The sequence below is a fragment of the Rhipicephalus microplus genome, chromosome 4, assembly GCF_043290135.1.
Source record: "Rhipicephalus microplus isolate Deutch F79 chromosome 4, USDA_Rmic, whole genome shotgun sequence".
NCBI classification, from domain to species: domain Eukaryota; kingdom Metazoa; phylum Arthropoda; class Arachnida; order Ixodida; family Ixodidae; genus Rhipicephalus; species Rhipicephalus microplus.
The window spans coordinates 55,894,717-55,908,368 of record NC_134703.1 but is presented as its reverse complement, the minus strand read 5'-3'; the positions used below and the strand labels follow the sequence as shown (position 1 = coordinate 55,908,368).

The window sequence follows — 13,652 nt, the reverse complement described above, 5'->3', positions numbered from 1 at the left end:
TGTAAAATGAATACTGTTAAAATAAAGCAGCAAGGCCAGGCGTAGTTCTTAGCTCAAGGTCCTCTTGCTATATCCCGGCAGGTTTCTATATGGGGTCGATTTCCCAAATGACATTAATTACTCAACTCTAATTAATTGTCTCAGCCCCCAGCACAACAGTGATATATGACAGCCTGTCAAGGCTTTGCAGGACAGCTGCATACATGTGCTCTCGCTTTGAAGAGATTTTTTATTATGGTATTTCATCGGGAAAGGCAGTAAAGGAAGTAGCGCTAAAGTTTTTTTTTAGTAAGCTAAAGTTTGCTGGCTCATAAGCTTACTGAAGTGTAGTTACCACTTGCTGTAACAAATACCAGTGAGCTGATAGAACAGTACTGCATGCAATCTTTGACTTGAATGTGGATTACAGCACACAAAATTTTGCCACATAATTAAATGTATTCACATGTCTAATTCGTTTATTAAAAAAAACTTCAGGCTTGACAATTATGTGCATTTGAAGAACAAATTATATTTTTGCGGTTTATTGTGCCAAAACAACAATGTGATTAAGAGTCATACCTTAGCATAGGATTTCAAATTAGTAACTGGGTTTTTTTGATGAGCACCAATATGTTTAACGGGCGTGCAAGCATATCTTCGTTTAGTTCCTTCAAAGGCGACCAGTACAACCGAAATCATGCACTCAGCAACCCAATGCCAGAACAACTGGCAAGCTTTCTAGATCACTGTAATAAATAATACTTACCATGGCTGCTGAATGCAGAAGATGTAAGCCACAATGTGAAATCCAGTTTGTATGATCACAAATGACAATATTGAAAAGATAGACACAACATTAGAAATGCTTTTAGGAGGAGCTCTCCTGGTGAGTGCAGGATATGGTCCGGTTGTTCCAACTAAAACAAAAGAGATGAAAATGCTCAGCTAAACCCAGCAGTCTTAAAAAAATTTGCTGCCATGTGCTGAACTTTTCGAAACATACTCACATATCATTGGCGGAATGAGACTGATGAACACATCGATAAAAACGTAAGCTCCTTCGGATGGCTTTTGTCCATCCTGAAAACAGTGGACATTTCATGTATCTTGCAAAATATGCTTAGAAAACTGACACAAAATCAGTCTCACTATTTTGCTTGATTGATAGCTGCTAACTCCTCAATTTCATAAGCATCCAGAGAATTAATTATAACATTTTTTATGTGACTAATTAGAAGACTGTTCAGCTTCTTGCAATAGGGTTTGTTTACAAGTAATTTATGTACATACACTCAAACATCAATATAACGAATCCAGGTATAACGAAGTAAATGGAAAATAGTCTTGCAATAGATTTAATGTTAGGAATAAATCTTTATAACAAATTTTTAGACTTAACTAACTTATTTTAGTGTAAAACACAATTTTGTTATAGTGAGGTTTGAGTGTAATGAAAAATTAGGGGGGAAAGTTTTAGGTTGTATCGCTAATGCGCGAGTTAAAAGCTGCACTGCGGTCCCTTTATTAAAAGCTTTAGACATGGAGATAAGAAGGGAGATGAGGTCAGAGGGACAAGAGGCACTGCACAACAGAACCTACAGCAGGCACTGAACAAAAACAATGGTTTATACAGCACGAGTCCACATGATTCTTGTGAGGCTTACGATCACTGGATCAGATTGACAGGCATGTGCATCAGCAATGCAGGGCCACCAGCTCCAATTTTTATGACATGCAGACAGAACTTATCAAGAAATTCTACACCAAGAAACCACGCTCCATTTGGTGCACATTTTGAAATAGCCAGCTTTTAAATAGGTCAGTACAAATTCGGAACGAAAACTCGAGCAAGGAACTGAGTGTTATATTGGTACTATCAACTATCAGACGTGCATGCAAAAGATATGGATAGAAAAATTTTCACTACATTCACTCAATTGTAATGCAATAGGTGACTTTCCAGAAAGAAAAAAAAAATAAGAAAAATAAATAAATAAATAAATGAAGAATTGTGTGTATCATTGCACTTTTTGGACAACTTGAATGTTCCTACTTGATAGTAATGTGAGGGTCAACTGCAGGTTGCAAGAATCTGAAAACAAAAACTAGCACTTTTTTCAAGTAAATGTGGCACTTCAGCACTCCTTAAAAAAAAGAAGGGGAGGGGGGGGGGGGCATGCTATGATCTACAGCACTAAAATAATTCAACAAGGTAGGGTGTGTACATGCATAGGACTAACTTTCAAGTTCTCTGCTATCATCCACTGCACTGGGTATTGCTTTAAAACCTTGCCCTGCTAAGATAAGACAGTAGAAATCTGGTACATAAAAAAAAGGACATCAAGAAAAATCTACTGAAGAAAATGGTCAACTGGAAAGAAATGTTTCTGATGTTCTTAATTTGGATTGAATAAATTTAGAAAGTGGTGCAAACTGGAAAGTTGACAACAAAGTGCTACAGTGTAGTGGATCTGCACTGAATATCTTTGGGAATCGTAAGGGAAAAGCCAACTTTCACACTTGCCTCCTTATAGCCTCACCTCATTTACTATCTAAATGCATCAGTTTATATTCAGCTGGTTCTAAAAAATAGTTTTTCTGTTTGTTTGTTTCTTGTTTACTAGTCTTATATACACCTTTCATGTCTTTTGAATAGACTTACGTATACTGAAATTCAGCAGACCATTTCATTTTATGCAATTTTCTCAGTTTCTCCTGCAGCCAATCGTCACTATATATGCATGCTGCCATTGCCTCTTGTTGAAGAAAGCTTGGGGATTTTAGAGACAAGGCACAGTGACCAAAACCTCCACTTACCCAAAACAAGAACAGTGCTCCCACTAGAAGCACGAAGCAGTAGCAGACCATGTAACAAAAAGCTCCAAACGTTGCAGCCAAGGTTGCCCGGCCTTCCCTATGGTATCAAAAAGAACAAAAAACCCCTCAAAAAGAAACAAAGAACGCAGTTTATATTCCAAGCAATAGATGAGCATAAAGAAACTTCTGGAAGCCCGTGCATTAACTAGTCTACATGTGAATACCGTCAGCAAAGATAGTGTTCTGTGCATGCACTATCAATTGAACTGCTGTTAAAAAACTTTCTCAATGATCGTGCCAGTCAAACCCCGAGTTCAAAAGAAGATAAGTGTTGCACCAATCAGTACAGTAATACTATACAAAATAATATGGTAGAGTCCCATCTGCTCCCCCTGTCCCTTCAATTTACCTAAAAATGCGAGATACCAATATTTACAGATGTGGTTTAACCATCTTATATGAGCAGTACAGTTAGAGGAAAGGGCCAATGATTTTTTTGTGTGTGTGTCTACAGTGGTGAAAGCATTTTACACACAGGTTAAGGGTTTAGTTTTACATGTGCCAACAAATGAATTCTTTTATTTACTTTACTGTGCAGAGTTACAAGAAAGATACAATAAAAACCTAAGTAAGCATTACGTAAGGTGCTATTAAAGCGAAGCTGAAGTACTTAAAAAAAATGACTTAAGAGCGTGTAAGAACAGTTTAATCCCTGCCAAATTCGAAAAGTGATGAGAGAGTCAAGTATCACTTTTTGTGAAAAAACAGAGGCTGTGACCGCCATGTTTTTGAGACTCCGAGCGAACGAGGTGGTGTCATGCTCGGTATGCTGCATTATCTGCAACAGTAGAACTGCTGAAGCATGGCCTCCTCGATTAGTTCCAGCCACGACACGTCATGAGTTAGTCACGGAGGCCATGGTTAAGGTATGCAAGACGCTTTCTCACGTACCGCTCGGAACACAGAACGCATTTCTTGCTCCGCTTATGAAGTCATTTGAGCGGAGGGTGATGGTGTGTCCACTCGGTGTCGCCGTCATTTTGCAGCCAAGCTGACCCCGTCTCGTCAGGAGGCGATCGTTAAAAATGTGAAATCTATGCAGTCCTATGCATTACCATAGTACCTGAACTGTCTCAAGATGCTGCGTCTGCATGAGGTGGAGAGTAAGCAATGCTCAACTAAACTAAAAGCTAAACACTCTTAGTGAGCAGCCGAACCTTACGTCGAAGTGAATAGCTCCGGGCGAGAGGAACCAAAGATGACGCATGTTCCCACGCCTACACTTTGGGCAAACGCTTGCGAGGGCGGAGCAAGACAAGCTTTTACTATTTGACATGTTCTGAAGCTCTTTCTGCTACCACCGCAAAAAAATTATGATATCATTGACAAAATTGTTGGCCCTTCCTACACACAAAGTTTTATCTAATTCTAAAGGTTCTTCAGTTTCCCTTTAAAGGATTTATTCTGCTGTGGAACTGCAGTTCACAACCACGCCACTTGTTCTTGTATTACTATTACTAAACTTCACTTTCAGTCAATCTCCAAATATGAATAGACAGTTTATAAACATATCTTGTATGGATGACTGGCATTTCAGTGATATAAAATGAATATATCATTCAAGTGTCCTCACCTTACTACATCAATCATGCACTGAATATTCTGACGTTGAGCGGTGAAAGGAGACGCCACTGATGCCTCAGCCACCGAAAGGGAGATGCCAGCATGAGCTGCCTTCAGCGCTCCACAGTCATTGGCACCATCTCCGCACATGCCAACCTGGTGTCTGAAAATGGCGAGTAACATGTGCCACAAGACATCGTCTGAAAGCAGCACTGCAGGAGTGCGTAAACGCTGCAGTAAGAAAACAGCAGAATGTACAGATCATACGCAATACAATCGCCAAATGAGGCCACTGATTTACTAGAAAGTACAGATGTTTGAATCTTACATTTCTGTGATAGAACGAATACTTCTGTGGTAACAGGCAGACATACGCTGATGCTCTGAGACCACAAACCACATAGTTCATTTGAAGCCATTTAGTCAGACGCAAACAAGAACAGCCACGATCATCTCGTGCTTGGTGTATCGTCTTCGTCGTCTGCTGATCGAATCCTTGTGGGCCCCACTAGCACACCACAGGGCCACCCTTTCTAGCGAGGAAGTCGGGGGTATGTCAAAGGTGGCCGGAAGCATACGGTGGAGCCACGAAATACACGCGGAAATTATGACAGTTCAAAGTGCTTGTAATACGTGACATCAGTAAACTGTCAGATCTCAAGTACGGAAATTTGAGATGGTTGATGGAAACCATTGTGTTCCAGCCTGTTAATGACTAGGCATAAGTGTTTAGGTGCTCTGTTGATGACCTCAAACGGGCCCTCACATGGAGGCTGCAAGAGAGGTCGCACTACATCGTGTCACCAATTTGTGGTAACAGGCAGACACACATAAATGCTGTGAAACCACAAACCATATATTTCGCCTGAAGGCCCCCAGACGCGAACAAGAACCGGCGTAACCATCTTGTGCTTGGTGTGTCATCGTTGTCTTCTGATCGGGTTCCTATGGGCCGCATCAGCGCGCCAAACTTCTTACAGCTCACATAGCACGTGTGATGTCTAAACTGTGTCCTGTTATGGGGTCTTTAAAATGCACTCATGTTTGCTTTTGTTTCATGTACATAAAATCAAATGCACGAAAGTACTGTGTTATAATGCTACAAGCCATCACAAACAATCCTCTAGAAAGGTGATGAAGACAACGATTACAATAGCGCTCAAGTTGTTTTTTCTGTCCGGCCATCTTAGTTGTAGCTGCTTCTCTGTGTATATATTGCAAGCACATTCATTTCCATTGAATACTGTTTTCCCCCCTGTGGGCATGAAATAATAATTATGTTCTATGTGCTGTGCTGCAACCGGATTGTATTAAGAGTGTTTGTATAGATATACATCAATTCAACGATGATCTGCATGCTTTATAGTCATATTTATTACTATTGGTGTTACCATAAGAAAGTGTTTTGGTTTAGCTGCTCCCATCATGTCACTGCTGACACAGCCAAAAGTATCAATAAATGAAAGAAAACAAAGAAAACGATAGTGTAAAATCCAGAGGTAGCGCACCTGCTCGAGCAAGTGCCCCCTTCCCCCTTTTTCGGTGGTTGGGAATACGAGCCGATGGTTGAACAGGCACTTCCCTCTCCCATTCCAAAATTTTTTAAACTGTTCTCATCTATAGAATCATGCAGCAGTGAAATATCTGAGTCTAAATATATATATGCACAATTTCTTAGTACATTTACGGTGTGGTAACTCAGAGTGATGTTCTGAGTTGTCACATAATGTGAAAACATTTGAAGAATACCCCCTCCCACCATGTCATAACATATGAAATTTAAATTTTACAAGAGCAGAGTTCTCCTCGGTTCAGTGAAAACAGCAAGTTCATGTGTGTTCAATAGAGCACCTTATTAGAAGCAAAGGTGTACATTATTCTTGGAGGCGCTTTTGCTGCCATCTTGAACTTTGGGCTGCAGTTATGGTGCACCATAACCCAGAAAAGGCCCCCCTTCAAATCTTATCCCATCATATTTCACTGTAGGAAGGGGTGTTGCCTGCATTGAATTTTGTAACAAGTGAACTGGGCGAGATCTCCCAAGTCTTTCATAAAATGTTTTCATAAGTGCAGACACTAATGTACAGATATCACTATCTCATGTGAAGACGACATATGTTGCAATTTTGTAAAACCATGTCCCTATTTCGCCCTCTTTGACATGTGGGCCCTCTCTGGTATAACACGCAACCTGTTTGCTCCTTCCCAAAGAATAAACAATTGTTTATTTTTTAAAATAAATATTCCTATGATTGTTACAGCAAAGAATACAGACCTGCAAACATTGTTCACACTACAAACCAGCCTTTCAAAAAAATTTTCTATATTTTTATTCAGCTTGAGTTTACATCTATCATTCTGGATTTCTACAAATAATCCCTGTTGCCATTTTCCTGGCATTCAATTCAGTGTTACTGTCGTTCCAATTAGGCACTGCTGTTGACAAACTAGTTGAAGAAATGAATATACAGTGTTACTGTAGTAGAACTACTAATCAAACTGATTAAAAACAGGACACCATACCAACAATAATGGGGTATTGGCTAACTTATATGCTTAGTAGTCATAGTGTGGGTCACCATAAAAAGAAATGTGCTCCTTAGAAGGACACGTACTACACAGTAGTTGTATCAAGATCAACGTCCCCGTGCCTATGATTATATTGCCCCATGATTGGTGCTCCAGCTACTTTGCATATTTTTTAAGATGTAAAAATAAAAGAATATAAATAGCAATGACTAATGTTCTAAGTTAAATGAAAAAAAATATATAAATAACCTGTAAAAGCAAGCTGAGGAAACACCATTAACCATTGTACATTTCTAAACGCAATATTTTTTATCCGTAAATCTCGACAGAAGATGGCCCAACCTAATTTGGTAGGGAAACCCATAGAAAATATATACTACATATTACTGAAACTGGGCTAACAATATACTTTACCCAAGTTCCTGCAGAGCTTCAATGAGTTGCAACTTTTGCTCAGGCAGCATCCTGGCAAAAACTTTGCCTTTGTGAACAACCTGAAAAAAAGAAAAAATGCATAAAGGAAAAAAAAACAACTTGAACCTCTTTGTCAAGGTCGAACCAAATGAGACACCATTTCAAAAACCAATATTCTACATATCTTATATTCACCCATTACCCCAAAAGTATGAAAATATCGTATGTATAAGAATTAAAGTGTTCTGCAAATTTTGCATGAAAAAAGTTGAAGATTTAAATAATTCAGAAATACACTCAGACCTTATTATAATAAAGTTACACCTTACAAGAAAATAAGTTTGTTATATCTGGAAATTTGTAATATAGGTTATTGCTAACACTGTATCTACAGCAAAACTGTTTTTCACGTACTTCGTTATGACCGATATTTTGTTATATCCGTGTTCATTATATTAGGGTTCCAGTGTACTTTTGCACAGTTTTAAATGAATGCATTATTTAAAAAAAGGGCAGTTGTATTCCTCACCTTCTTGAACAGAGTCTTGTCATGCAGTCGAATGAGGTTGAATGTTCTACCATCAGCTGCCAAATGATAAGTGCAGTCCGAAAGCAGTGGCACAGCAATATCCTGAAGGTAAACATGACAATATTCATTGTTTGCCTAGACGCCTGCGAAAATCTTGCAAAGTTAGCTTATAGCTCTTGCGAGACAGCACGTAATACTAAGTGGCTCTGAGCCATCTTGCATGACGTATCATGATACGTCACGATACTGCCTCTATGCCATACAGGCAGTACACAGTTACGCCATAGCAACTGCCATAGAGCTGTATGGCTGACTGCTTATTACCCACATCAGTCTATTCCTAGAAATACGGCAAAGGCTAAGAACAGGACAGTGAAAACAACATGTAGGATGTATGAACATCATGTAAACACAGCCCCTATACCTACCTGATGCAAGTACATATGGGTACCTATATAATTCAGTAGCCCACGAAAAGCTATTTAATATGCTCAAAATGAAAGCATATGTAGCTCTCCTGTTGATTCTAATAATAATAATAATAATAGTAATAATAATAATAATAATTTCGAATAAAATTTAATTCCAAAAGTTAACTCTGTGCCCTCTCATTTTCATTACATTCTAGTGCTATTTTTTTCATTTCAAATCGGTTGACTCCCTCCTTATATAGAGAAATTACTGTACATTTCCAACTCTTGCCTGCGCATCAGAATACATCCTAAATTACAGAAAAACAACAAGAAACAGGGCCTTCACATCTATGCAGGTAGGAAATGTACTGGCAACAACTAAGAGCTCTGTTGGTCGTGCCAGTTATTTTCACGTCAATGCCACAACAATTATAATGCATTGAAGTTATCGCTACAGCGATACAAACCATTCACAGTACCAAAACATATATGAAAGTTCTTGCAAGTATGTTTGAATTTTTTACTGTGCATTAAGACAGCTCAATCAAAATTTAGGTGCGACTTTGAGAAGCAACAGTCTTTCATAAAGTGGTTTTCTCACTTTACGACATGTACAGTAGACTCTCAGTAAACGAAACCTGAATGGACTTGGAAAATATGTTCCATTTACCAGGAGTTCCGTTTGCTGAGAGGTGAACATGGGTGCAGAATACAAGCCTGAAACCAAGTACTGCAGAGGCAATAGTTCTGTTTAAGCAGTAGTCTTGTTTAACAGATTTTTGTTTACTGAGAGTCTACTGTACTTCAGTCATCCACTGAGTGACTTATTGAGGAAGAACCATAATGTGGTAACCATATAAAGCCAGCAAAAGCCGCATTCAACTGGGTGAAAACAGAAGATATTTCAATATTGGCCTTGAATTGCACAACACTGCCCCAACACTATATTTCCTCAAGAGTCCAACATTTAGGCAAGGATTGCTCACACCAAATGAAAATTCATAGTTCATAATGACCATAAACACAAGCAATCACTCCGTACCCAAACACTGATTAAGCGTTTAATAACAAATATGGGCAAACAAGAGCAGTGATTTTAACTCTTTTTTGCTTATGGTCCCTCTGTAACCTTCTAAAAATGTTGGACTGGTTGTCTGTCAGCTCTGCCTATTTGCTATTTAAAGATTCTTTTATCTTCTGTGTGGCATGATGTGATGATTTCTTACATTTTCAAAAATGTGTTCTCGTGTGGTGAGGAGCTTCGACTTGAAGGCAGTCTCATGGGTAATAATAATTGTTGGGTTTTAACATCCCAAAATAATTATGTAGAACACTGTACTGAAGGCTCCGAAAATTTTAACCACCTGATGTTTTTCAACGTGCACCTAAATGTAAGTACGCGGGCCTCAAGCATTCCGAAAATGCGGGCATGGCGGCTGGGATTCGATCCCGCTACTTGCAGTTTTATGAGCATGGTATAAGACTTACAAGCCGTGCTATATGATTCTCTAAAAGTTATCCGGATGTTCTTGTACTTCTCCAAAGGACAGCAGCCTACATTCAAAGAACGTCTAGCTAGGGAGCAGTTTAGCTTAACATTTGTTGCTTCGTGTCTATGTTCCTCCCGCGCTCCCAGTTCGCTGAACAGTCATGAATTACCAACTAACCCACCTTTCCGTCCTATTGCGATATGCACCAACAACCACCGGAATGAATGCAGGCGATTCGTGGCTGAGCAAACTTATTTTACAGTACTGAACTCCATAGACAATGCCTATTTCTGAGTACAAGCAGGTGTAAATACGTCATCGAGATATTGCGGAGTTTAAGTGCCACAAGCACAAAATTTCATTTATGCTATGACACATTAAAATAATGTGCTACGGTACTCTCATGCAAGCCTCTAGATTAAACGGTAGAAAGCACGGACAGGAAAAAAACAAGGACAAGGACTGTGCTTGTCCTTGTTTTTTTCCCATCTGTTTTCTACCGCGTAGTACTCTTAGATTATGTATCACCAACTAGCCCAATTGTCCACCTTAATTACCAACGAATGTCTAGACTAAAATTCATTACTTGTGTTAAATCCATAAGCTGCAGAGAAATTGCATTTCCCTGCCGCGACCATAGTCTGCAGGTCTTAATCTTTCAATGCGTGTTTAATTACACGACTTACATCTGCTGATGCTTTGTAGGAAATTGGAATCTTCTCACTCAGGCCAGGCAGCTTGATGTAATTGTAGGCAGCTCTTATGGTGCCATGCTGAGCAACTTCAGCTTCAACTTGAATGACTGCATCATTTTCCTTTATTATATTGCAATCCCTAGCCACTGCCACCGCCGTCAACAGGTTGTCTCCTGAAAAGCCACAGATTGCATAAGTTGATGTGAACACGATCAAATTTGCAGTAAAGTGTCCGAGTGCTCAAGACAGATGTGTGGTGGTCTGTGAGAGAACAACATGCTAGAGAATTCAGAATACCGTACTACATGAATTCATAACAGTGTGCTTTAATACAATGGGCTACACGGAATCACGCTCTAACCAGCTTTCGTTGCTTGACTGCTCTGATTGCACGGTCCTCAGTTGTTGAAATCATGTTAAAACACTCAAAGGTTGACGTCCTTGCTCTATTTTGTTTTTTAGTGGGTTTATTTGACATCAAAAGTGTGAAGAAAAGTTGTCATGCTAAGAAGAAATACAGCCAACCATTACACAAAATTTTCCATGATACTTTCTGACAGCTTCTGCTCTAAGAACAGCATGCTGTTGAAGAAGCTATAAAGCTCTGAAAGTTAGACTTCCGAGTTTCGAAGACCTATACACATAGACTCTAATACATAGAAAAATTTATATGCTTATTTAATTTTTGTCCTTTCACAAATAGTAATTGCTGGTCATTTATTAATTTTCATAAGGTTTAACTAGTCATCAGCTTGTCCTGATAATCTAGTTAGTTCGAAAAATATCTCTCGAAAGCTGCAAATAGGTTGGTAAAAGGTGAAGATATAAAAACAAAAATTAAGCAGCCCTTATTCTATAAGGGAAATAGAGGCAAGTGAATCTTCTGGGAATGCCCTGCTTTTCTTCATTTATCTGCTATCTATCTATCTATTTATACGTAGTAGCCATCCCTGAAATGCCATTTTAGGGCTGAATTGGCATGGCCTCTCATGTTCTTCACAGTGTTTGTCAGCCTCTGGAATGTCCCAACGAAAGGACTATCAAGTGGTCATGTAAATGCAGGCTTGGAATTCAACAGTACAGCTTTCTAGCTACACGTTTCTAGAGAGGTGGGTATTGCTTTTCGCATTGTCCATGTGTAGCTGCCTCACACGGCCACAGACTGGCATTTTTACTGATCCTCGCAAGTTTCACAAGTCCGTTGCTGCAAAAGCGTCACTTAAAAAGTCACGCGCTCGTATCGAAAACGTTTCATTGCAGCTGCTTCTTTCAGCAGTCAGGTTTAACGAGCCAGTAAGCAGCCCTGAGGTGCAGAAATCATTGTAAAAAGAAATATGTGCACCTTTAATTTGTGAACATGCTGTTGCAAGAATTTTGTGAATACGTGCTATATTAAGGAAGTTACAGTAGTTAGAACATCGGTTTCAGCTGGTTTCATATTTTCGTTCGACTTCACCAACCTTCTCCCTCACAGGGAGGGGAAGGTATAGCACACTGCCGTGACTGGTTTAGGCTGATCAACTAACTGCGTGCTACGTCAAGTCGCTTATTGGCGACTTTGCGTCACTGCGCATGAAAGGAGGATTGGTCAGGCATAGGGAAAGGAGCGTGCAAATTGTTTTCCAAAATGAAGGCTCTGTGTGGCGTTGTAATATTTGAAAAACGTGACCGCCGTGGTCTACTCGACGAATTGCCGAGCTTCTTTGATGGAAGGGGGAGGGGCGTAAAAAAAAAGTTTTAGCCTATTAACTGGCCCTTTAATCATACAGAACTGAAAGAGATGAGAGAAAGCGTTCATTCTGTGTATGGGAAAAGAGAGTTTTATAGATCGCCGTCAATAACATTTTTTTTCCTTTACCTGACCACCTACTTTTTGTAACAATGAATGTCAACAATTGCTCAAACCTTCAGAAGAAGAAAACCATATATACAGGATCAGTACCTGTGGCCATGACAGTCTTTATACCAGCATCTTCTAATGTCGTGATGGTTGACACGCTTTCAGGCTTCAGCTTGTTCTGGAGTATAATGAAACCTCTAAAATGCAGGTCGTACTCAAGTTCTGCTCTGTGGGAAAATGAGTAGCACACATAAAATACAATCACATCAAAGTATGATTATTTTTCAACTAATTTCTGAAATGTTAGCACCTCTTTGTGCTTAGGTGTTGATTTGATTGATTGATATATGGGTTTTAGTGTCCATATGATTATGAGAGACACCGTAGTGGAGGGCTCCAGAAATTTTTACCACCTGCAGCATTTTTGCCTCCATGAAAAATGCAGCCACCATAGCTGGGATTCAAACCCACGACCTGCGGGTCAGGAGCCGAGTACTTTAGCTCATGTTTAGGTGTTAACAACATAAAATTTCATACCATATGCAAATAATAACTCCAGTTGCTAGTAACCAAGGCAGCTAGCACGCCTGTTAAGGTTCTGCACACGTTGTGGTGATGTTAAAGGCCGACTCAAGGCGGGGGTCATGTGCTATACATATTGTTATGGGGTAAACTGACGGGTAGTGAGATATTAGCAGAGTATAGCCGCAGGACAGAGAACGAGGAAGATGAAGTGTTTTGAGAACAGTGAGGCTAGTGGCAATGGCTGCCAGATTAAAGCCGTGTTAAAGTATATTTCGCTTTTGTATGTTTAGTGGCCATTACATTATTGATAGTTGGAGGGCCTAGTGCACTGCCCTTCGAGATCATGCCCTTCGAGAAGATGTTTGCTAAAGTGTGTTTTTCGTGTACTGAGTGATGCGCGCACTTGTGTTTACAGCCATGAAGCTTATATTACTGTGCCTTTAGACACTGGACAGCTATTTCTGTTCAAGCTATACATGAAAACTACAATTTAAAAGGTGAAACTTGCCTTGGAAGCAAGTGGAGTGCCTGATCCCAAGTTGTGTCGTTTGGCAAAGCTTTGGACGCTATGGCAAGAATACGGAGCCCATGCCTCGTGTAGCTTTCCAACGTTTCCTCGAAGCTTTCTGGAACTATTGATTGAGAACAATTAGTACATAGGCATCCAAACATTGACCTGGGAATTGCTGCTTATGAGCAAATATGGAAGGCACGTGCCAGGCATGACTTTTGAATACTTAACAAGAGGCAGAAACTGCAGCGACAACTGAGGGCCACTGTTATCGGGACCAAGTC

The 13,652-nt window shown here is 39.7% G+C and overlaps 1 protein-coding gene across 2 annotated transcripts in view; it reads right to left on the bottom strand.

The window, feature by feature from the left end:
* LOC119171986 (polyamine-transporting ATPase 13A3-like) overlaps window positions 1-13,652 on the bottom strand; it is a 35,896-nt gene that overhangs the window by 3,912 nt on the left and 18,332 nt on the right. For both annotated transcript variants that reach the window (XM_037422919.2, XM_075892785.1), the window contains 9 exons: window positions 13,366-13,489; window positions 12,435-12,559; window positions 10,484-10,665; window positions 7,895-7,996; window positions 7,366-7,445; window positions 4,433-4,585; window positions 2,800-2,896; window positions 990-1,062; window positions 749-899 (listed from right to left, as the gene is read on the bottom strand). In XM_037422919.2, coding sequence (XP_037278816.2) covers window positions 749-899; window positions 990-1,062; window positions 2,800-2,896; window positions 4,433-4,585; window positions 7,366-7,445; window positions 7,895-7,996; window positions 10,484-10,665; window positions 12,435-12,559; window positions 13,366-13,489 — 1,087 coding nt within the window. The remainder of the gene's footprint in view (window positions 1-748; window positions 900-989; window positions 1,063-2,799; window positions 2,897-4,432; window positions 4,586-7,365; window positions 7,446-7,894; window positions 7,997-10,483; window positions 10,666-12,434; window positions 12,560-13,365; window positions 13,490-13,652) is intronic.